Source organism: Helianthus annuus, chromosome 9, assembly GCF_002127325.2.
Source record: "Helianthus annuus cultivar XRQ/B chromosome 9, HanXRQr2.0-SUNRISE, whole genome shotgun sequence".
Lineage (NCBI taxonomy): Eukaryota > Viridiplantae > Streptophyta > Magnoliopsida > Asterales > Asteraceae > Helianthus > Helianthus annuus.
In genome coordinates, this window is record NC_035441.2 from 150823708 (window position 1) to 150849879 (window position 26172).

Consider the following 26172-nt stretch of genomic DNA (forward strand, 5'->3'; position numbering starts at 1 on the left):
GATTCTCGGGGGATAAATTAACAAAAGCATGGTACCAATGGTAAGCAAGGTTACAAGGCAAGCACTTCAAGATGATATGGGATTGCAATTTGCATCCGCAAGTTCCACATAAACCATCATTCTCAGTCCCTGGAGCAAGTAACAGCCCCAAACTTGATGTTAATGTACTTATAAACACCTTCCAAATCATAGAGAGAATTAGCACCTTGTTCTGACTAAAGTATTAATGGAGCACATGCGGAGTGAATGGATTGTGCGCACTCTCTACAATGGTAAAACCACTTTCCAGGATCAAGCTCCTCCTCACAAACTTCACAGTAGTATCGACTTTTGTGATCCTCAGCTCAACTGTAGGGGGTGCTTGTCATACTTATGCCTAATTGTTTTAGGTAAATGCAAAGCACATCTGAAATCCAAATAGAACTCACAACTGGTACATCTGAAATAACTCTCACTTTTAGCAATACTCACACGACATGCACGACATTTTATCTTAGAACGGCTTGATGAACCACCGTCTACTCTTGCAAGTAAGTGATTCGAATTTGCATGTGCTTCATGTGTAATTTCTTTAGGCATAAATGCACAATTAACATCAATCATGTATTCACACTCAAAGCAAACATAAAAAAACCCGTTGCAAGGCAATCCAGAAGCCTCACATTTCAATCCGATTGGGAGAGAAGAAAAGCTGACAAGATAAAGGCTATGTCGAGGGTGGGCCGCATGGTTTAGTTTTATCGGCAGCCGGATGCACCAGTCATGGAGAACGAAGTCACAACTATCATCATCTTCTGAGGAGCATTTGTAAAATGGCATTTTTGTAATTGGTTTGATACATGCATCGCATAATAGTTTAATCCTCTTCATTGGGTCGTGAAGAGAGGTTGTTGTATCATTACTTATTAGGACTAATGGATGCTCATGAAAAATATGTTTGAGGTGGCCTTTTTCATCTCTCCACACCGCCAAAGTCTCACCGTCGAATATTTGATGTGATAAGATGTGTGTTTCATCATCGACCGGCAAGCGAACAAGGTTGGGATGATCAACATCTTTGAAATTCTTTTCATTTTTTCCTAAGCCTGATACATAGAAATTGAATAAAATGTTATCACACTATACAAAAACTTTACCCATTATTCAGTATAATGAAATTTGTAGCATGTATAAATGCATTAAAATATAGGTTAATTTGCTCCAGGGGATGAAAAATAACGTATAAAACTAATGAAAAAAACCCTAAAGTATGAATATTGAATAGGCTCACAGTGCAATAATTTGTGTGAAATTTGAATGACATGAATAGCTAAATATAAAGATGTAGATTTTGTTTGCTTCTCTTTATGAATGTTTACAATCTAAACATATTTAAGCGTGTGGGTTTGTGATATATATATTTTTTAAAGGTAAATATCAAATTTTGTATGTGTTTAGATTTTTATCGGTATAAAATATTACACTAAATTCAATGAAATCTGAAAAAGAAAAAAAGAGAAATACAATTAAAATTTAATGGCTACATCACAGTTTTGGAATGCGGTGGTGAAAAAGATGTCATATATATAAAATAACAAAAGATATCGCAATCCTTAAACTTTACCTTTTTTTAAATTATAAAAGAAACTTATTTGTGAAATGTTATGTATATGCGGGCATATGTTTCAAGATTTACCTGGTAAAAGGACAAACATGAAAGGCTCTATCTGTGTTGTACAATCTGGGTGAACAAAGTACATGCATTTGCTGCATTTGTAAATCAAATGTTCATCTTCTAATTTCACACCACAAATCCTGCATTCGCAATCATATAATTGATCTCGTAACAAATATGAAAGGGTGAGCAGGTGACGGTGGCTAAACTGTTGAGTATGGAGTGATAACTTTATGGAAAGGAAAAGACAATCAGAATTTACTAAGAAGTTGAAACAAGTGGTGCATTGATAGAAATGTCCTTCATGTTTCTTCCCACATAAAAAACACTCATTCAAACCAGGTTTAGCACTAAAAGAGAATAACGGGTGTGAGTGGCTGGGGTGATGGATCGTATTTTGCTCCACAAACGTGGCACAAAGTTGATCAATTCCATAGTTGCATGTTGAACAATGATAACAAATGCCATCTCGATGATATTTGAGACAAGCACAACATTTCTTATCGTTTGTTGTTCTTTTAAGAATAAGAGTATGAGAAGGGTGACCTTGGAATTTTAAGGTTGGTGGTATTTCTTCACAAAATTTATGGAGTGAATAAGTGCAGGACGACATGCTACCCTTGTAGTAATAACGGTGGTACCAGTCAATTTCTGTCACACCTATTACATATCCACTTAAAGTTTTGCGTCGTGATCAAATCGTTGTCATCATACTCGTCATCATCTTCTATGTAGTCTTCTATGTAGTCTCGATACATCAGTTGCAAATCTACTAGCGTGAGTGGATGCTCATGTTGAAGCTCTTTTGGGTTTAGCTCCTTGACGTCCATTTCGGTATTTTTCTCTGTCACTACATTATACATATCATTTTCTTAATTCCAAATGTAACAACAATGTAAATATAATAAATAATGAAAATCTTGAACACATGAAAACTGGCGTAAACTAGGTTTTTTAACTACTCATGACAGAATTGTGAAAATATGAAATCATACAAATATTAAACGAACTCGAGCTTCATGTACCAAGTTTGTTTAAGCTCACAATTCTAAATGACTTTGTTATTTATATAAATATAAAACACTATATATTATATATATAATGCATAATATATAATAAAATGTCACGATATTTGTTGTTATAATAAAATAACTAAATAATATACATACATATATATTTCTAAAGAGATATTCAATATATAAAGCATTAACGATCAATATTCCGCTGCAACGCACGGGCTAGCGTCAACTCGTTTATTACATTTCTGAATAATCCCTTACAACTAGTTATATACAAAATTAAACCTTTGTAATATCATCGTCAACAACCTCCCAATGACGGGTCACCGGTCTCATCATTTCACTTGGATAAAATTCTAAGCTTGTTTGTGGTCCACGTTGCTTTATCATACGTTTGTTTTCTTCATACATATAAATGTGTCTTGAGGGATTAAATAAAAAAGAAGCTAAGGTATGCTCATGGTACCAATGGAAAGCAACGTTACAAGGTAAGCACTTCAAGATGATATGGGATTGCAATTTGCTTCCGCACTCTTGGCATAAACCATCATTCTCAGTCCCTGGAGCAAGTGACAGCGGATGTCGGTGAAGCCGTGGAAATTCATCAATGGCCCCAAACTTGATGTTAATGTACTTATAAACACCTTCCGAATCATAGAGAGAATTAGCACCTTGTTCTGACTGAAGCATTAACGGAGCACATGCCGAGTGAATGGATTGTGCGCACTCTGCACAATGGTAAAACCACTTTCCAGGATCAAGCTCCTCCTCACAAACTTCACAGAAGTATCGACTTTTGTGATCCTCAACTGGGGAGTAGCTCAACTGTAGGGGGTGCTTGTCATACTTATGCCTAATTGTTTTAGGTAAATGCAAAGCACATCTGCAATCCAAATAGAAATCACAACTGGTACATCTGAAATAACTCTCACTTTCAGCAATACTCACACGACATGCACGACATTCCATCTTAGAATGGCTTGATGAACCACTGTCTACTCTTGCAAGTAAGTGATTCGAATTTGCATGTGCTTCATGTGTAATTTCTTTAGGCATAAATGCACAATTAACATCAATTACGTACTCACACTCAAAGCAAACATAAAAAAACCCGTTGCAGGGCAATCCACAAGCCTCGCATTTATATCCACTTAGGTTATCAAAAAAGATGTAAAGACGAAGGCTATGTTGAGGGTGGGGCCCATGGTTTCTTAGTTGTTTGGGCAGCCGGATGCACCAATCGTGGAGAACAAACTTACAGCTACCATCACGTTTGGAGCATTTGTAAAATGGCATTTTTGTAATTGGTTTGATACATGCATTGCATAATAGTTTAATCCTCTTCATTGGGTCGTGAAGAGAGGTGGTTGTATCATTACTTATTAGGACTAATGGATGCTCATGAAAAGAATGTATGAGGTGGCCTTTTTCATTTCTCCCCTTCACCCGAGTCTTACCTTCAAATATTTGATGTGATAAGATGTGTGTTTCATCATCCACTGGTAGGTGAACAAGGTTGGGATGATTAACATCTTTGAAATTTTTTTCATTTTTTCCTAAGCCTGATACATAGAAATTGAATAAACTGTTACCACACTACACAAAAACTTTACCCATTATTCAGTATAATATAATGAAATTTTTTAAAGGTAAATATCAAATTTTGTATGTGTTTAGATTTTTATCAATATAAAATATTACACTAAATTCAATGAAATCTGAAAAAGAAAAAAAGGGAAATACAATTAAAATTTAATGGCCACGTCGCGGTTTTGGAATGCGGTGGTGAAAAAGATGTCATATATAAACAAACAAAAGATATCACAATCCTTAAACTTTACTTTTTTTTTTAATAATAAAAGAAACTTATTTGTGAAATGTTATGTATGTGCGGGCATATGTTTCAAGATTTACCTGGTAAAAGGACAAACATGAAAGGCTTTATCTGTGTTGCACAATCTGGATGAACATAGTACATGCATTTGCTGCATTTGTAAATCAAATGTTCATCTTCTAATTTCACACCACAAATCCTGCATTCGCAATCATATAATTGATCTAGTAACGAATATGAAAGGGTGAGCAGGTGACGGTGGCTAAACTGTTGAGTATGGAGTGATAACTTTATGGGAAGGGAAAGACAATCAGAATTTACTAAGAAGTTGAAACAAGTGGTGCATTGATAGAAATGTCCTTCATGTTTCTTCCCACATAAAAAACACTCATTCAAACCAGGTTTAGCACTAAAAGAGAATAACGGGTGTGAGTGGCTGGGGTGATGGATCGTATTTTGCTCCACAAACGTGGCACAAAGTTGATCAATTCCATAGTTGCATGTTGAACAATGATAACAAATGCCATCTCGATGATATTTGAGACAAGCACAACATTTCTTATCGTTTGTTGTTCTTTTAAGGATAAGAGTATGAGAAGGGTGACCTTGGAATTTTAAGGTTGGTGGTATTTCTTCACAAAATTTATGGAGTGAATAAGTGCAGGACGACATGCTACACTTGTAGTAATAACGGTGGTACCAGTCAATTCGTCTGTCACACCTATTACATATGCACTCAAAGTTTTGCGTCGTGATCAAATCGTTGTCATCATACTCGTCATCATCTTCTATGTAGTCCCGATGCATCAGTTGCAAATCTACTAGCGTGAGTGGATGCTCATGTTGAAGCTCTTTTGGGTTTAGCTCCTTGACGTCCATTTCGGTATTTTTCTCTGTCATTACATTATACATATCGTTTGCTTAATTCCAAATGTAACAACAATGTAATTATAATAAATAATGAAAATCTTGAACACATGAAAAGTGGCGTAAACTAGGTTTTTTAACTACTCATGGCAGAATTGTGAAAATATGAAATCATACAAATATTAAACGAACTCGAGCTTCATGTACCAAGTTTGTTTAAGCTCACAACTCTAAACGACTTTGTTATTTATATAAATATAAAACACTATATATTATATATGTAATGCATAATATATAATAAAATGTCACTATATTTGTTGTTATAATAAAATAACTAAATAATATACATACATATATATATTTCTAAAGAGATATTCAATATATAAGCAAATTTAAGTAAAGGATAACAAGAACCGGATATAGATTTGTAATATGATACATACAACCAACACCATTTCTCCCACCATATACGATTATATTTTATACATGTATAGAAATAAATTGGTACTCCATTAAACACACATATATAAAAAGTTATTACAAACATATATAAAAGCATTTATATTTGTAAATAGAATAATGAAATGATAAATATGATAAAAATAAACAATGCATATTATTCTATTCGAGCTTTTAACACGAGTCAAGCTTCGAGTTTTTTTAACAAGTTAAACTTGAGATTACTTGGAACACTAAAAGGTGAAGAATGAATAAGTATGTACCTTGGTGGGTAATTGAAGACAATTTCAAAGTACTTATAACTTGGATGTGATTATTACTTTGTATATATAGTGAGGAAGGTCCAACTTTATATCAAGCATATATAGTTGCACAAGCAAAGCTAGAATAAAGAATTATACTTTTGTTTTGTATCTAAATAAAGAACAATGGTACTCCATTAAAGAATATATAGTAAGTAAGGTCCACCCTATATGATTATATTTTATACATGTATAGAAATAAATTGGTACTCCATTGAACACACATATATAAAAATCTATTACAAACATATATAAAAGTAGTAATATTTGTAAATAAAATATTGAAATGATAAATATGATAAAATTAAACAATACATATTACTCGATTCGAGCTTTTGACACAAGGCAACCTTCAAGTTCTTTTAACAAGTTAAACTTTAGATTACCTGGAACACTAAACGGTGGAGAATGAAAAAATGTGTACCTTGGTGGGTAACTGATGACGATTTAAAAGTACTTATAACTTGGATGTGATTATTACTCTAAATATATAGCCAGTAAGGTCCGCCTTTATTTCAAGCATATATAGTTGCACAAGCAAAGCAAAGAATCAACATCATCATTGTTTTACACTCGAGTAAGGAATTATACTTTTGTTTTGTATCTAGATAAAGAATAATGCTTTATTTTATTTGGGTAAAGAATAATCTATTATATATTACTTTTTCTTAGATATATTTTGCTCTTTACATATGATGCTTCTCATAAATTGATAAATTGATTGATGACCTGGATGTGGTTATTACTTCGTATATATGTTGAGTAAGGTCCAACTTTATTTCAAGCAAACCAAGAGTAAAAAATTATACTTATATTTTGTATCTAGATTAAGAATGATGGTTTATTTTATTTGGGTAAAGAATAATGTGTTATATATTACTTTTTCTTAGATATATTTTGCTCTTTACATATGACGCTTTTCATAAATTTAATTCTTACCAAAGAATAATTAATTGGACGATTAAACCATACTTTGTGTTCAAATTCAAATGTAAATTATATGCCAACACACTTTAATTGTAGTGCATATATTTATATTAGAACTATTCGCAACATAGGATTCAAAATCTGATCCGTGTAAACACCCACTCATCCAACCCACTCTTTGCCCCTCTCATAACCAAAAAGCGTCTCCAGAAATGCCTAGAAAACACACCATATCCCTCCTTTAACTCATGAGGCACATACTTGAGTGTTTTAATTCAAAAGCACCCACCATGCCCTCTCTCTCCTCGAGACCATTTCCTCTCTCCTCAAAAACGACCTAAAACTGAATATTGTGGATGCTCATGTTTAGTTTTAGTGTGTTCTCCCTCTGAAAAAGTTATCATCCATGTACAATGAAATTGATTAGACCATGCATAGTGGTAAGGGTGAATAATGCCCCTACCCTTGGGCGTTTTCCGCCATGTGGCAGTAAAGTCAGCAAGGGGCGTTATTGGGCCTTTTTTATATTAAAAGGATATAAACAATTAAATAAAATAAAAAAAACTAACAAAAAAAGATATTGGTCAAACCTAAAGAAGATGGATTTGATTGGTGGGGGCTCGGCGGAATCGGGCGTTATTGGTGGAGAATCACGCCGGAATCTCGCCCATTATGGGTGGTCTTACAAGCCAATGCACAAAATCAGTCACTACTTAGATGCCACTGGAACAACCATCACCATCTTGAGTTGCATTGTGTTAATTAAGGACAACATGCCAACTAATTTTTGAAGTGGAAAATGCAACATTTTGCGCAACAAAAGCACATCTTGTTTATAACATACTGTTGAGACAACAAAATATAGACCGAGGATAGTAGCAAGGGTGATTAGGCAGAAGGGTTAAAGGGTTTAACCTTGCCTTTAGGACCGGTTTCGATACCGTTCGATTGCGTAACGTACGTTCGACGTGCGGAATCCGTGAACGTATATGATCGAACACACAATAACGTACAAGAAAACGTGATTCTATATAGATGACGTCGTGTACAATGCCGAGAATCACTTGGAGAGACTTTCTCTCTTTACAACTAGAACTCTAATTCTCCAAATGAGCTCCAAGTCTTCCAAAAGTCTTAACCTTTACAACTAAATGAGCTATTTATAGGCACAAGGATTATAAGGATTTCTCCTTATTTACAAGTTTGCCACCTTGCCCTTTTTAACTAGTTGTAACCTAGAATGCTTAAAAACCTTCGGTTTCTTCGATTTCTGCTACGGAACAGATTGACGGAGGCGATAGACAGATATTGCACTAACAGACTCCCCCTTGGATATTGCCGTAGTCAATCTCGTAGCGCCTTCTCTTTCTCTCTCTCTCGAACAGAATCCCCGTGGATCTGTCTTCAGGCTCCCCCTTTCGTCAAGCTTCCGTGCTTTTGGGATCGGCACCTGGTTTTCCGTATACAAGCTCCTCCAGCAATAATACCTGGCTCTTTGTATGCTTTCGTTTGCCTTGAGCTCGTCTTCAGACTCCCCCTTAGACTCAGCTGTCGGGATCGTAGTCTGGCTTTCATCGTTTCACAAGTTCAGGATCAATTCCTGGCTTTGTTCTTCATCTGCTCAGGACTTGAAACCTGGTTAACCTGCATATCCTCTACCTCATCATAAGTTTCACAAATTTATAACCAATTAATTCCCGTAAACTTACCGGTAGATATCATTTACAACAAACATATCAGTTACATCAAGTTCAAATAAATGACCTTGATTAACCAAATAAACCATTTATATATGTCATTTAAAGTTTTCAACATAATTTCCCAAACCTGTTCATCATGATTAGCCCTCGAATTTTGAATATCAGCTCTTCAAAATCAGTTATCGAAAATCTTTTTGACTTTTCAAAAATTTATACTAAAACACTCCGAAAATCTTTTTGGATTTTTGTTTTTGAATGAAAAGCAGTAAACAAATATATACAAATAATATTTTTGTGAGTTTGTGTAAGAGGATCATATCAGTTCTTGAGACAAATCACTAGCACCGTTAAGCTTTAATCATTTTAAGTTCTAAACGATTCACCTCGATTGACGATATAGTTGTCCTCTTAAATTTTCACACAATTTTCAATCTATTCAGGATACGATTTAGATGTTTTAGGAACTTAGCTCAATTCATGTGTCCCACCTCTTGAATATACTCCCGTATCCAGAATCTCAATATTCAGTCTTACAGGCAAGAATACTACAATGATGTCTGTACATAAATTAGGGGTTAAATGCGAGAACTGAGGGATCTCAGGTCAGAACTTCCGTTCAGCAGAGAGATATCAGCTTCGACTTAGCAGTGTGTCCCCTTTAGAGGATCTTTTAGCTACAACAGATGATTATCAATTTTATTGTCTAATCAATCTGAGGGCTATAATGCTATGTTTCAAGCATTTCATGCAAAGCATTATCCAAGGACTAGGTCAGAACCACCGTTCAGCAGAAGTCCCGGAATAACACCCCAGACATCATAGAGTATAAACACCTAGTATATCAGAATACGAGACCTTTCAAACGAGATTTCAGGGGTTACCTATATATCCAAGTAGTGTTCCCCACGAATTTCGCAAGTTTGAAATTTTAGGTTTATATCCCGAATAAATCTACTAAATGTACGAAAACCTATCGTCACATCATCAGTGAGACCGTTTATCACATTTGACATTACATTTCTTTAGCATGCTGTGATAGTCCACTGATTTACTATCATTTCCTCTTTTTCACAACAAAACTCATTTTTGTTTTTTCAATATTTTTGGAATTTTCAAATTTTCTAATTTTTTTAAAAAATTTTCTCCCCCTAAAATCAAAATATGTTTCAATTTTGATTTTCAAGGAAAATTTGAAAATTTGTACAAATAAAATGACAAACTGATATCGAATCACTTCAATTCTCCATCCACTTGGCGTAAACAATCAGAACTCCCCCTCACAACAAACTATTTTCCCATTATGATTTCAAAACACTTAAGTTTGTTTTAATCAAAATGGTTTTTCCGGAAAATTAGTTTTGTGTGACATTTCATAAACTCGGGGTTTCATCACATTGTTTTTTTCATATTATCACTTGTAGAAAAGATGAATCAAGTACAACTTAATGTCCCTGATTTATCTTTTGAAAGACGAAAAATCACCAGAGTGAAATTTCTCAAGAAATATGCCGATTCATGTTCCACGCTTACCAACCTGGGAACTCCGGCAAGTCAGGATTTTTCATTTGAAAAGATCCACCCAAGCCTGACCAGCCTTGGGTTTGATAGTTTTTACCTCAACAACTGGCTCTTCTGGTTTTGTCGAACCAGAATCATTGCCTGAGTGTGGCTTGTCTGACTTTGATCTGTCAGATTCATCGCCTGAAGGTGGCTTGTCTGACTTCGACATATCAGATTCATCGCCGACCTTTTTCTCATCCTTTTTCGTCCTCAGATTTGCATCTGACGAATTCGGTTTACTTGACTCTGTTGTCGAGTGAATCGTTTCATCAGCACTATTATTCGATTTGTCGGGTGAACCCGAGGACAAAATCCTTTCAAGATACTCTCTCGCCTTCTTCCTCTTCTTCCGCAGTCTGTCTTTTTGCCCCTGAGAAAGTTTTACTTTCGTTTCCTGAACTTTCTGTTCTTGAACTTTTGGTTCTTGAACTTTCTGTCCTTTGGGCTTGACATTGACTGGTTTCTTTGCCATTCTTTGAGATTCAGCCCTCGATCTTCCCATTGATCTCCTTGGGCAATCTCTTGCAATGTGACCTCTGATATTGCAATTAAAGCATCTTCTTGTCTCATAATTCCATCTTTGGCAGTTAACAGCAATGTGTCCTTGATAGCCACAAGAGTAACACACTCTGTTATCATACCTCTTCTCTCTTTCATATCGTATACCATTTTCATACCACACACTTAAATCATAGCATTGAGTTGCCTTGTGGTAGTCATTTCTCTTCTTGTATCCTTGATTTGGCATTTGAGCACTGTGGTCAAACCTGCACCACTTATTACCAACACTTTGTAAGTTTTCATTTTTAAATTTTTCTGATTTTTGAAAATGATTGGATGACTTATCTGATGAGCTTTTATTTTCTTTTTTAGGGTTTTTCAAATTTTTATCTTTTTGTTTCTGTTCCACAATCTTCTTTACAGGTTTTTGCTTTGAGCATTCACCTTTCTCAGTAGATTGCAAAACAGTATTTTTAAATTTTTCTTTTAAATCTAAAAATATTTTTCTTTTCTTTTCTTTTTCTTTTTCATCATCAGATACATCATCACAATCTTCAATTTTGACTTTGTCAAAATTTGTGACCTTGTCACTTATTGGAACAGAGTTGATTGGTTTTGGACAGGGAAAATTCAACCTATCTGATGAAGTCACAAAACCTGTCAACTTCTTTTCAAGTTCTTCAATCTTGATCCTTGAATTCTCAGCTTCATTTTCAAGCTGAGATATTCTTTCAAGATGAGACTTGATTGATATTTCATTTTCATTTTTAAGATTTTCAAGAACAGATTTTTCATTTTCCAAGACTTTTAACTGTTCTTGAAATCTTGTTTCATTTTCTTTCAGATTTTTGTTTTCCAATTTTATCCAGAGATCTTCATCTTCTGAAGATTTTCTTTTGCTTTCAAAATCTTTTTCATTTTCTTTCAAAATTTTGTTTTCTGCTGTTAAACTCTCAACAATCTTTAAAAATTCGTCATTTTCAGACCTCAATTTTTCGCAATTTAAACGTAAACCCTGAATATGTTCGTCATCAGCTTTCTTCTCGTTTTTCAGAGTATTGTTTTCCAATGTCAAACTCTCCACATCCTTCAAGAGTTTCATACTGTCGGCTTCTGATTTTTCGCATTTCGAACCATCTTCAATCATCTTTTCATATGTACCTGCACAAAAAAGTTTAACAAAATCAAGAGGATTCGAATCTTTATCAATATAACAACCCCTCTTAATATCGTATCTCATATTCTTTTTTGCTGCAAGACACACATCAATTCGTTTTCTTATTTCGATGATTATATTCAAATCTATCTTTCCTGATTCTTCTTTTAAATCATCCAATAACTTCCTTTTATCTGCATTTTCATGAAACTGATGATTTGTAACTGTGTTGAGCAGACTTCTTAGATCAATGCGTGATAACCTAGAATCTCGTTTTAGTTCATTATTCACAAATTTGTTCCATTCCAAAGGTAACGCCTCAACAAATTTTAATTTTTTATCATCAGTTGAATACCAAACCTTATGTTTATCTAATTTGATTATTAATTCCCAAAATCTTTCTTTCAACATCTCCATCGATTCATCCTTCATGCACAAGAAATTTTCGTATCTGTTTATATAGACCTCTTTATCATATCTCGTTTCATTCCAAGCTTCCTTTTTCCAGTTATTCAGATTTTCAAGATTTTTGTTTTCTTGTTCATCAAACATTTTTTGTCAAATTTTGAATATTAGTGACTTGATTAAAAAATGTTTTTCGCTCAAAGTTCACACAATTTCAACTTCTTGAAATTTGTCCCTTGTAAAAATCCCTCGAATCACCTGTGAACACACAACCAAATGATTAGTAAACAAAATATCAAAACCTCAAAAACTAATCAACTGTCTTCTGAACTTGTGATAAAACATGAGATTTGACCGAATTTAAACAAATGGGCTGTACCAAACAACCAATCACAAACACTTTAAGTGGGGCTGTGATGTGCAGTGGATTAAAAAATCTGATTGGGCCTCACACTCTTTAATGGGCGGTGCAAAAGATTATGTTGATTGGGCGGTGGATATTGATATCAGCAACTGACCAACAAAATGATTATTCACAAAATTTTGATTGTGGCCGACAATCAACTTGTAGTGGGGCGGTGTCTTTGAAAATATATTGGGTAAGTGGGGTGGTGGTGAACAGGTTACAACTATTGAATGTAGTTTTGGGCGGTGACACTTCAATCAACAACTACACGTAAATGGTATTTGGGCGGTGGAATGAAGAACCTGGATTGGATAGTTTTGGGCGGTGCAAAGTTTGAACGATGTTTGGATTTTCAAACTTAGTAGGCGGTGATGTCAGCTATTGATTCGTTTCACGTGATATTCAAACACTCACGTGATGTCACCTGATGGTTCAGACACTCACATGAAAAAGATGACTAATGAGCGACCCAACACTCAAACCTTATAAGCGAACCACGCTTGACACAAAAGCGGTTCAAGAGTTGACTTATGAGCGATTCACATGTGTCACTATGAGCGGTTCTGAATTTGTCTTAAGAGTGATTCAAAGAGTGTCTCTATGAGCGGTTCATAATATTTTCTTACGAGCGATCCAACACTTTTTCGTATAAGCGGTTCAACCCAAATATGTCCTATGAGCGATCCAACACTTTCGTATAAGCGGTTCATGTCAGATCTGATCGTATGACGCAAAATCGGACCAAAAAATCGCGATATCTCCAAAACGGCTTGGAGTTTCGAGCTGAAATTTGGTAGGATTGTAGATCGGGTCTAAACGCACAACATATCCAAAAATCAGACGATTTGGACCGTGAAAACCTGTTCAATTTGACGTTTTTCAGAAAAAAAACGTAAGAAATGAGTAGAATATGAAGAAATCGCCGAAAATCGGATCAAATTCTGCTGCAATCTGTACGAAAACGATGTGTTTACTCAAGCAATCGAGCTCCTAGCTCTGATACCACTTGTTGGACCGTTCTATGACCCGAAAAGTCAGTCGAAGTAGTTCATCTTTACATACGAAGGCGGAATCAACGCAAGTAAAGTAACAACAACTAATCCTTTCAATTCCTTGTGTTTATATTGCTTTCTGGTAAAATTTCAGCAGAGTTTCGGCACCGTAGCACACACATACGTCGTTTTTGACTTATCGAACCCAAGCTTTGTTGACGGACCACCAATTGATTTCCTCCCGGTAATTTCCATAAAACGTTGCGCACGTCGAACAGCACTTGCCATTGCCCAACGAATGTCAATAAGCTCCATTTCCTCGGGATCTATCTGATCGTAGTCTTCTTTGGTCAGATTTGTATTTCCGATCTTCCCGGCTACCAAACCTTCATAGGACTCCAAAACAGACGCTAGAAAAACCATCTGTTGCTTGGCCGATTCTTCGTCAAAGTTCTGTGCATTCTTCAAATCGATTGCAATGTTGCAAGAAAACTTCGCATCAGAACGATTTGTAGAAGACGTAGATCCACTATGATAACCACTGTGACTTCCACTGCTTGAACTGCTTTGACTTTCTTTGTTTGTTGAAGAAACATTCTCAGCAGAAAATGCCGTTTTCGGAGAAGTAGCTTTCGGCATCAAGCTTTTTGGATAATACAGATCCAGATTCTGCTGATAGGATGAGTGATTAACTTTGTATGCTTTCTTCAACTCTAGCTCATGGCTTTCAAGTCTCTCAATCACAACATCTGGTTTCAATTGGTCAGGAGCAATAGTGTTCTTTAACATCAACGCATAATATCTCCAATCCATCTCGTCTGGTAATGAATCAAACAGTTTATCTACAAGTTCTTCCGGAGAATACTCAATATCATATCGTGCCAGTTCCAGCTTCAGATGACCAAACCGTTCAATCATTTTACACACTGATTCATTTTTCATACATCCAAACATATCAAATTCTTTCCGGAGAAGTTTCTTCTTATTCTTTATAATCTCAGTACTTCCTATACATTTTTTATTGAGTTTATCCCATAAATCTTTTGCATTTGAGTAATCGATCAAAGAAATGATGTCTTCTCGGACAGATTGGAAAAGCAATGCTACACATTTTTGTTCTACCACAAAATTATCAATTTCTTCAACTGATCTCAAAGCTTCACCATTCTTCTTTCCATTTGCATAGCCATTTTTCATGCTTTTCCAGCTTGGAAATGCAAATGCCATCATCCAATCTTCAAACTTTGTTGCCCACCTACTATAATCCTCTATAGCCATAAGCTTTGGGGGTTTGTTGAATGTTCCGAATGCGCTCTCGGACTCCCAAGCTTCTTTCTTTCTTTCTTTCGGCGGACTTTTATCTTTATTGCTTGATGACGTATCGTTGTTGTCCGTACTACCCGAGAATGCGTACATATCGCTGAACGGATTTAAGAAAATATCATTCATTTTGATTGTACCTGCAAAATCAAACAACACTTAGAAAAATTTTGGTTTTGAAAAATATCAGTTCACAATAGCGATCCTGTCTAAACAGTTTGACAGAAAAGCGGTCCAGAATATGTTCGTAAACGCGGACCAGACAGTAATGACTAAGTCCTCTCGAGCGATCCACAGTATGTCAAATTAGCGACCGAGAGTATATACGTTCGAGCGATCCAGAGAATGATCGTTCGAGCGGTTCAAATACTGTCACAAAAGCGATCCAACTTTTGTTCGTTGGAGCGATCCAGAAGTGTTCGTATGAGCGGTCCGAATGTGATCGTTCGAGCGGTTCAACAATGTTGTCCGTTCGAGCGGTTCAGAAAGTTAGATTGTCCGAAAAAGCGATTCCAATTGTGAATTTTGAGCGATCCAATCAGTTTAAGTCCAGAAAAGCGATCCAATGTTTGAAAACGCGATCGACAGATTTTAACCAGTTTTTACCATTTTTAATCCGTATTTTCACCTAATTTTTTCTAGGGTTTGTTAAAAGTGTGTTTTACACGTTATATTCAAATTTCAGACAATTTTGACCGTTGGAACCACTGAAAACCGAAAAAGTATGAGAGAAAGTGAGTAGAAAAGAGAGATTTCTGCAGATCTATGCTGTCGTAGTATGAACTCCTCGTCCTGAGCTCTGATACCACTTGTTAGGACCGGTTTCGATACCGTTCGATTGCGTAACGTACGATCGACGTGCGGAATCCGTGAACGTATGTGATCGAACACACAATAACGTACAAGAAAACGTGATTCTATATAGATGACGTCGTGTACAATGCCGAGAATCACTTGGAGAGACTTTCTCTCTCTAGACTTTCTCTCTCTACAACTAGAACTCTAATTCTCCAAATGAGCTCCAAGTCTTCCAAAAGTCTTAACCTTTACAACTAAATGAGCTATTTATAGGCACAAGGATTATAAGGATTTCTCCTTATTTACAAGTTTGCCACCTTGCCCTTTTTAACTAGTTGTAACCTAGAATGCTTAAAAACCTTCGGTTTCTTCGATTTCTGCTCCGGAACAGATTGACGGAGGCGATAGACAGATATTGCACTAACATTGCCTAACGCAGGTCGTGGGGTCCCCCCACGTTTGCAAGACGTGGAAGGAGGTTCACTAGTTTATGTTTCTTGTTTGAAGATCCAATTCTGAAATGTTGTTCAGAAAAGGATTGAGGAACAGAAAGAATAAGCGTAATGTCAATGTGAGCGAGGGACACTTTGAGTGAAGTGAATGTACGATGTGAAGGACCAGAGTTTGAGAGAACAAATCTGATCTGATATGTCTTTGTTAATGAATGAAGTGTCATTTTATAGGCAAAGACATGTCCCAAAGGAGTATTCATTTGACTAGTGAACCAGCTTGCAGTGAGGGGCTTACCCTTTCGGGGGTTGAAGCCTTTTGACCCCCGGGTAATAGCGTGCATTCTGTGGACCTGCATTGCTTTTACGGCTGTGGTTGGTGAGACTGTTTGGGGATGTGACTTGTTCACTGTTCCCGTGTTACTTTACTCCATCTCCTCAGCTTTTTCAAGCGTTGAACCTTTTAACCTTCTAGGTGTTTTCATACTTGGTCATTTTATTTGGTCCCGGGCTACCCCCGTCATCAGCCCCCCAAGTCAGAGGTTTTTGGGAGTAGATCAAAGACTTCTGACTTTTTGAAGCATCTGTTTTATTCCCTGAAGGTTTCAAGGGTTCAAAGTTTATTGGAAGGTTGTCGGCAGTTAATGTTTGAATTTTGAAAATCTGACAACTGATTTGATTGATGTGTAGCAGTTCCTAGGGTGGCGGTTTTGCAGGGTGTATTGTTTACATTTTTGCCCCTCTATTAACTTGTTTATATTTTTCTTATTATTTGCCGTTTCATTATTCCATCCAAGTATTCTCTGCAAGTCTTCCCCTTTTCTTTCAAGGTTAGTGTTGGTTTCTTTTGCTTTACTTTTTCATAGTTTCTTTGCAAAAATGGGTGCCTTTAAGGATTTAGCAAAATCCTTTTCCCGGCTAACCCAAGAGGAAGTAGAGTTATTTTGTAAGGAATATGGCATTGGGATTGAATTTACACCTACTGCTCCTGCGTGTGATGCTTCGATTGATAAATGCCCAACTGGTTTCATCGCCCTTTATTGTCGTCACTTTGACTTTTCAAACCTTCGCTATCCATTTTCTCTGTTTGTTTTGAATTTGTTGGAGTATTACCGGGTCTCTTTTTGTCAGATTCATCCGAAGGGCATGGCTAGAGTTTTACATTTCGAGGTTTTGTGCCGTGCCCTCGGATATGATCCTTCCTTGTTGCTATTTCGTCGTTTTTTCCGCTTGGCCAAAAATGGCGATTGGTTTACTTTTGAAGCATCTAAGGTTGATTCCGGCCTTATTTCATCTATGGTTACCACACTTGGAACTTGGAAGAATCGTTTTTTCTGGGTTTCAGACACTATTGTTCCGTTTAAAACTGTGTGGCGACACCCGGATGCTGTTCTCAATGAACCGGAACCCCTTGCATCTGATTTGAATGATGCTTTTCTAAAATCTATTCGTGAATGCCCTGCGAGGGTCCGTCCCTTTCCTGAGCATTTGCTGGTTTTATTAGGGGTTAGTAAGTTGTGGGAAAAAGCTGACCGGGATCCGGTTCTGATGAGAGATGGCACGGGTATGCATTTTTGTTTTCTCCTTTCTTGTATCTTTCTAATTTTTGTCTCATGTTCTGTCTGCTTGTTGCTTGCAGTTATGTCTGCCTTGGATTTCATCAAAAGTGATGACACTTCGGATGTGGTTTTTGGGGATGTTCCTGTTGTTCCTGATGAAAATGTTGTGGTTAAAGGTGCCGAACAAAGGTTTGAAGGTGCTGGGTATGTTAGTGTCTCGAACGTTAAGGGTTTTTCTAAACCTCTTGCCCCCCAGACTTCGACCCGGCGATCTACTCGTCGTCTGAAAGCTGCTCCTCAATCCACTTCTACTGAACCGGTGGAGTTGAGTGATGATGTTGAAGAGTCTGGGGATCAAGGTGTTGAGGCGGGTTCTGAAAGGGAGAGAAAGTTAGTTTTTCATGGCAAAAAGGGTTCAGCCAAGAAGGTTGCTGCTACACCTGTTCAAGGCTCTTCGAGTATGGACGTTGAAGGGTTGGATCCTGATGCGGTTATGTGCCATGCTGGTCGGTAAAGGTTGATGATAGCTTTAAAGATGTTGTTTGTGAAGAGGCCTTGAGTCATATTGCTCCTCCTTCGGTTCACAAGACTATTTCTGAAATGGATGATGATGTGATGTTGTCCCGGATGATTCTTAGTACTTGCAACCTTGCTGCCATGCTTCCTCAGGGCGTTGCTCGTTTTCGCCAAAGGATGCGAGAGTATGAAGACTTTTCCAAGAAGAAAGATAAGATAAAGTCTTCGATGGCATCAATGAGAAAGGAGATAAGCAGCTTTGCTGAGAAGGAGGAAGCTTGGTCGAGGAAGGTTGAAGGCTTGTCCAAGCAGCATGAGATTGAGATGGTTGATTTTAAGAAGAGCTTTGAGGCTGATCGGTTGAAGCTAAAGGCAGACAGGGAGGCTTTGTCTGTTGCCCAGAAAGCCTTTGATGAAGAGAAGGAGAGTCTGAAGGCTTCAGTTTCTCGTGCAACTAGTGATAACCAGTGCTTGATTGAGCAGGGCTTTCAACAGGTTGTCACTTACCTGCTTCTTTCTACCGAGTTTAATTCTGCTCTTGGTGATGTGTATACAAAGTTGCTAAACTTGGGAAAACATCAAGGTCTCATTGCTGGTTACAAGTTGCATGAAGCTAGGCATGCTCTGGAAAAGTCCCCCTTATTTCGTCCCGATGATTCTGATGTTTTCAAAAGCTCAGTTGAACAGATGGAGAGGCTAACCTATCCTTATGTTCATCAAGTTTCCTCTTGCTTTGGTAAGCCTTTGTCTGTTTTACAGGATTTGAAACCGGAGGGTCTAAATGAAAAGGTTTGCACTGAGGTCTTGGGCTCCCTTTCAAAGAAAAGGTCTTATTCTGGATATAGTGATGATATCCTCTCGAATCTGCCGGATGTTTCGAAGGATGTTGGTTTAGAGACCTGAGCGGTTGGTGGTGATGATGGTGCTAAGGCTAAGAAGTCCAAGAAAGCCAAGAAGGTCAAAGGTGAAGGTTCTGGTGTCTCCAAGCCTTCTGCCATCTGATGATTATTCGTAGCTTTCTTAGCAAAACACTTTATGGTTTGTAATGTTATTTTGAACAATATTAGGTTTCCAGGAACCCTTAAGGTTCCTGTTGATGGTGTGTTGGGCCTATATGGTCATTTGAACAGTAGTTTAACTTGCAAGTTACTAGAACTTGCTTTAACTTTTATTTGAAAGTCTTTCATGACTTTCTTTGCTATGGTATAATGATTATTATATTGCTTGCGTTGTTTAGTTTGTTTGGTAGGTTTTAACCCTTCAAGCCTTTTGGCTAGTCTTAGTTGGGTTAGAGCCTTCAACGTTTCAAGCTTGTCGTGTGGGTGGCTTGAAGCCTGGATAGCTTTTGATTTGGTTTGTATGCTTTACCAATGAATTTTTACGTGTATTTTTCCTTGGATAATTTTTTCTTTCTAACATTGTCTTTGTTAAATTTGTGCTATCTTTATGTTTTTTCACCTTAAAGGGATCAGTGCTGCAGACACTTAGCCTTGGTATTTTTAACAAAAAGACATAACACCTATCATCTTTATCATTTCTTTGTGATTTGTTTTACTTCGTAAGCCTGTTTGTTGGTTATGTTTCTAAGGCTTAAGGAACGATTGGCGTAGGCTGTTCAGACCTGTCTATGAGACGATTTTATTTTCGCTCAATGAGTCTCATGGAGTTGTATTGATTTAGGAACTCACCCCTTATATAGGTTCATTCAACCCTTGAACCTATTGAGCGATGTGGCCTGGGAGCTCATCCCCTTACATGGCCCTTGCCATGGAGTTTTTTGCTAGGTTCTCAACCTGATATTAGGATAGAAAGACAAGTTTGATAAAACAACTTCATTCATTCAAGCAATACTTGATTTTTTACAAAAGGTTTTCATAGTGTTGTTCGAGGTACATTTTGATACAAACCAAACTTTTCTGTCTAAACATGGAATCTCCTCAGGGTTTTGCCGTTCCAATGTCTTGGAAGCCTTTTGCCTTCTGAATCTGCTAGCTTATAGGATCCACCCTTGTGTGCTTCGAGGATGGTGTATGGACCTTCCCATTTTGGGCCCAGTTTTCCTTGATTTTCCTTTTTGCTAGCTTCATTATTGTTTAGGACTAGGTCCCCTGGCTTGAATCGTTCATTCTTAACCTTCTTGTTGTAGTAGGCTTCCATCTTCTACTTGTATTTGGCTTCTTGGATTGCGGCTTGATCTCGGGCTTCCTCTAGGAGTTGTAAATTCAACATGGTCTCTTGTTGGTTTGTTTTGGGATCCATGTTGACAATTCGTTGGGTTACAACTCCTATTTCAACAGGGATTACAGCCTCGGATCCAAATACCAAGCTATAAGGCGTTTTCTTGTGACTTGTTTTTTTCGGTTGTTCTAATTGCCCATAGAACACTAGGCAATTCTTCGAGCCAATTGCTTTCATATCTTCCTAATCTTGTCTTGATGCCTTCCACTATGCTTCGGTTAGCCCTTTCAACCTGGCCATTTGATTGTGGATAAGCCACTGAGCTGAAGATCTGGTTGATTCTGTACTCTTTACACCAAAGGCTGAAAGGCTTTTCAGCAAATTTCTTTCCATTGTCGGTGACAATCACTCCCGGCAACCCATAGCAGCAGATGATGTTTTCCCAAACGAAGTCTATGACTTGTTTCCCTGTGATCTTTGCAAGGGGTTTAACCTCGGGCCATTTGGTGAAATAGTCTATTGCTACTAGCAAGAATTTTACTTCTCTTTTGCTTGGAGGGAATTGTGACACTTCGGGTTTTCCCGGACAACCATTTCTGTAATTGGTCAACTTGTATTTATATTTATATATTAGTATTAAATGAAAATCGGTGATTTATCGTTACGTGTTCATTGTTGAGAAAGTGTACGTATATATGTATTTATATATATGTATAAGTGTGTATGTGAGACGAGCCGGAGCTCAAAACCACGACCAACCCGAGACCGTTTGGTCTCGAGTGAACAGCAAGTGTTGGGCCGGTTAGGGCCTCGCGACCGAGAACCCAATCCGTAAACCCCTAAGCCCACTCGTGACATTATATAAACCAACCCTCCCCTCCCTTAACCATTTTTACAACACTCACCTTCACTCACTCCTTCTTCCTCACTAAAGCCCTAAAAACCTAAGAACTCTAGCAACCAAAACCATCTCCTTCTCCCTCTTCCTCTCTCGGATCAAGTAGACAAACGACAAGGAGGATCGGCCGGATCAATCTTCACCCGAACACCCCCTTTCTTACACCTCGAGTTAGCCGGTTAGTGTTTTCTTGGCTTGAATGTAATCCTCATTATTTTGTGCTTGATTATGCTTGTTGATGATTGTTTGGCCATGTTTTGTGTGAATAAAAACGTGTGAAATGGATAACCGGTTAGCATGTTTATGTTTTGGAATGTTTAGATAGAATGAATATTCATGACTTTGGTTGAATGGTTAGCATCCGTTTATGCTTAGGAACCGAGAATGATAATGTCTATTATGTCCGTTCCTTCTCGGTGTGCACATTTCTATGTTGTGATGTTTAAGTCTTGTTGTGATGTTTAGTGATAAAATGTATTCTAACATTTCTATGAGGGATTTGATGATTTTGTTATCCGAATGATATTAAAGTGATGTTAAGGATTGAATGTTCATGAATGATGTTGAATGTTATTTGAATATGATGAACAACTTGAATGTCATATAAATATTTTCAAATATGCTATGTTTGATCTGTTTTGTGCACATTTTAGACAAGAAAACATGTTAGTGGATATAGTACACAATTTGCATGAAATTGCAATCCTATTGGTCAGTACATTGCAGGTTCTAGAAGATTTGCTGCACGTAATCACGGTTGCGAGTCGTAACCTTTGGTTGCGACTCGAGACCACATCAAGTCTTGTCGAGATCTCCCGGTTGCGAGTCGCAATCAACGCGTATCGGATCCGGTTGCGAGTCGTAACCATTGCTGCTAAGTCGGAACCGCCGGTTGCGAGTCGGAATCTCTGGTTGCGAGTCGTAACCAAAACGTGATGAACCGAGACCTCGGTTGCGAGTTGTAACCTCGGTTGCGAGTCGCAACCACCCTTTTCTCGACTGGGCTATTTTGGTGATATTGGGCTTTGACTGTTGGGCTTTCTGTTGACTGGACTACGTGATGTTGCTGCTGATTGTATGTATAGGGCTGACCCAATAACCCAACTGTTTGTGTATTCGCATGTTATACGTGTTTGCTATATGTATTGCCATACGTGTTCGCTATGTGTTTACTTGTACCCGACTTGACCCATATTTGGTAACCATGTTAGGACGTGGTGACCAACATACTTGACCGGGTAAAATAATCTACCGAGCAACCTAAGGTGAGTTCACAACTTAAAAGCATGCGTCCCGGTGGTTTGGGACACGAGACTAAAACAACCCTATCCCCTTGTAAAGGGGATACCATTTACATTCCTTCCCTAGTTATTGGGAACAAACTTACTTTTCCTTCCCTTGTCATTGGGAAACCTTTTAGTTAATTACTGTTTATACGGAATGCAACCAGACGGCACTAAACGCAACTCTATCACTCAAGTCCCTACTACATAATACCGATTAGTCGCCGGGGCCAGGCGAACGGGTTATTAGTTGATAGCGCTATTTAGGTTTTACCAACCTCACACCGTGCCATGGTATGGGATCGGTCGTGAACTAATGTACTCAGGCATCCGTCAATGATGATAGAACATTGACATCGGGGCATCCTGCGGAAACGCAAACGGTTACCTAGTGTTCGGTATTGGAAAAACAGTTTAGTCGCTAACTTTTGGGGTAGCTCCCCATGGCATGTATAAACGGATAAATTAACTGGTGAAACAAGTTTTTGGTAATTAAAACTGGACAACTAGTGGACTCACTCAGCATTATTGTTGACCCCCTTACTGCATGCTTTGCAGGTAACCAGTGACGAAGGAGCTTGCTGCTTGGGAACGAGTAGTGTCTGTCCACCCTTGTGTTGGGTGTTACCTTATTTTGAACTATGAACTTTGTTTAAACTACCTTACTTATGCTTCCGCTACTTATTACTGTTTAAACTTGAAACCTTAAACTCTGAACTTGATATTTGCTAATCTTATGGTTAGTAAGTATTACTTTTGTTATCAATTTAATTATTCAGTATAATTGGTGGCTGGATCCTGGTCAGTCACGCCCTCGAAGCGGGTGTTATCCGCAGGTGGATTTTGGGGGTGTGACAGATTGGTATCAGAGCCATTGGTTATAGTGAACTTGGTTTTAAAAAAAGGGGAAAATCTTTTTGAGAAAAACCAGACTATAACCCGTGACTCGTGACGACACTACACTCCAAGTGCCAGGCTCGACTTATCTGACCTCCTAGCTCGGACCCATATTTACTTGCTTATTTGTCTTATGCTTCTGCTTTACTATGCGTACTAGTAACGGGGATATGTTGTGGGATTTGTCATGGTGGATAAATATGGAACGGGGTTTGAAGGGTTACTGGGGCCAGCCTCATTCCTGGTTGCAAAAGGTGGAATGGGAGGTCCAGGAGACAGTGTTGGTTCAGGTTCGTCGTAGTCTAGACGAATCCTTACTCCCTTGTCTTTTTCTTTGTTCACATACTGGTTGAGGAGGGTCCTTAACTCAATAAAATTGTTAGCAACTCCCTCGGGGGTGAGTTAAATACGTGTGGGGGTGTCCGTGACACCGACGTTAGGGGAAGGAACTCCAGATCTAGAAGGAGTTGGAGTGTTAAAGCTGAGAAACTCGGGTGTGCTCCCTGGAGTTGAAAAAGGAGTTGGGATAGTCACATGGGCTTGACTACTACCCGGATTTGAAGTGTTTGGTACCTGGTTCACTTCACCTGGGGATCCACTTTCAGACATGACAACTTTGAGAGAGAAGAGCTACACTACTAGGTCTTTTTGAGAAGAAATAGCGGCGTAGCCCCACGATGGGCGCCAACTTGTTGAGACAACAAAATATAGACCGAGGATAGTAGCAAGGGTGGTTAGGCAGAAGGGTTAAAGGGTTTAACCTTGCCTAACGCAGGTCGTGGGGTCCCCCCACGTTTGCAAGACGTGGAAGGAGGTTCACTAGTTTATGTTTCTTGTTTGAAGATCCAATTCTGAAATGTTGTTCAGAAAAGGATTGAGGAACAGAAAGAATAAGCGTAATGTCAATGTGAGCGAGGGACACTTTGAGTGAAGTGAATGTACGATGTGAAGGACCAGAGTTTGAGAGAACAAATCTGATCTGATATGTCTTTGTTAATGAATGAAATGTCATTTTATAGGCAAAGACATGTCCCAAAGAAGTATTCATTTGACTAGTGAACCAGCTTGCAGTGAGGGGCTTACCCTTTCGGGGGTTGAAGCCTTTTGACCCCCAGGTAATAGCGTGCATTCTGTGGACCTGCATTGCTTTTACGGCTGTGGTTGGTGAGACTGTTTGGGGATGTGACTTGTTCACTGTTCCCGTGTTACTTTACTCCATCTCCTCAGCTTTTTCAAGCGTTGAACCTTTTAACCTTCTAGGTGTTTTCATACTTGGTCATTTTATTTGGTCTCGGGCTACCCCCGTCATCACATACAAATACTACAAAAAAACACCATATATTCACACAATTTGATCATCAAATATACAGTTCATCACCACAAGGATAATCCGTTTACAATTCACAAGAAATAACATCGAAACAAACCAATGGAACTCTTGCCTATTGCTGATGAAGCTTTATCATGAACCATAGACTCGGGAAAAATTGGTTTCCTTTTAGCCAATTGTTCACATAAACATCCCTAGTATGAAGAACCCTAACGCCAAAATCACTTCTCTTATGAAACTTGACATCATTTCCTTCCCCTTCTTCGATTATAATTGGAACCAACAGTTCAAAATACCTCTAGCCTGGCCATTGTCGAGTCTTAAAGCCCCATAAGTGCACATTACAGACTACTGAAAAATTGCATATGCCGTCAATTGCAACGCAATAAACAATCGCAGTTGCCTGTGGATTAGGAAGAAATTTGAGAAACTGTGGAAAAAATTTGCTACCACTTATACAAAAAGGCTGATGAAAAACAAATATTTGAGTTTGTACAAAAAAAAATTGCTACCACTTAATAATTTGGGCATCTTCATTATTGTTTTTATACCAAGTCCATATTACTTGTAAGAAATATTGAATTTGTGGTGTCGTTGAGCTATTGGTCTTCTGATGCGTCAATCAAGAACCAAGTTCCAAATGTACATGTATATAGGCTCTGACCATGTCACATGACATGTCTTTAACGACACTTTAGTCTTTTACTGACACGTTTCCTATGTATTACCTTTTGGTTGTTCTCCTTTACACTATGGGTATGGGGTGTGAGGGGATTGGGTTGGGGGCATTGCTCGAGACGTGACAAGGGTGGGATTCACAAGCTAATACTAAAGAACTAGGGGTGTGGAGGGGCGTCGCTTAGCTGGGCGTGGCCAGCCAGGTGACGAGGGTGGGATCCAAGCGGGCAACGCCAACCAAAACAACCCGGGGGGTGGACCCGACGTTAAAGGCAGGGCCGGCCCTGAGAATTTATGTACCCTGTTCGAGCTCGAAAAAATGTGCCCTCGGGCCTTAACAAAATAAATAATTTAAACTAGGTTTTCATACAACCGTGAACCAGTGACAAAAATATAACATTCGATAAACAATGCAATTAACAAAACTCAAAATATAGTATTCGAATGAGTGACATACCGTAAAAGTTAATAAGCTAATAGCTAA

General features: G+C 38.0%; 1 protein-coding gene and 1 long non-coding RNA gene across 10 annotated transcripts in view; both read right to left on the reverse strand.

The window, feature by feature from the left end:
- Window positions 1-250: 250 nt before the first annotated feature.
- Window positions 251-6784, reverse strand: LOC110908194. Of its 5 annotated transcripts, none has more exons than XM_022153097.2 (3): window positions 4588-5635; window positions 4131-4235; window positions 251-406 (listed from the first exon to the last, which is right to left on the reverse strand). In XM_022153097.2, exons 1-3 carry the CDS (start codon window positions 5417-5419, stop codon window positions 345-347), a joined length of 999 nt encoding a protein of 332 aa, XP_022008789.2. In that variant the 5' UTR covers window positions 5420-5635; the 3' UTR covers window positions 251-344. The 5 variants fall into 5 exon arrangements, with proteins under 5 accessions (XP_022008789.2, XP_022008787.1, XP_035833596.1 ...); XM_022153095.2 differs by lacking the exon at window positions 251-406 and adding an exon at window positions 6560-6784 and having other exon boundaries at window positions 2829-4235; window positions 4588-5400; XM_022153098.2 differs by lacking the exon at window positions 251-406 and adding an exon at window positions 3425-3556.
- A 4948-nt stretch (window positions 6785-11732) lies between these two features.
- LOC110908195 overlaps window positions 11733-26172 on the reverse strand; it is a 29707-nt gene continuing 15267 nt past the window's right edge. For 2 of the 5 annotated variants that reach the window (XR_002574267.2, XR_002574264.2), the window contains exon 5: window positions 25000-25413. This is a non-coding gene — a long non-coding RNA (uncharacterized LOC110908195). The other 3 variants (XR_004867552.1, XR_002574266.2, XR_002574265.2) reach the window with 3 other exon arrangements.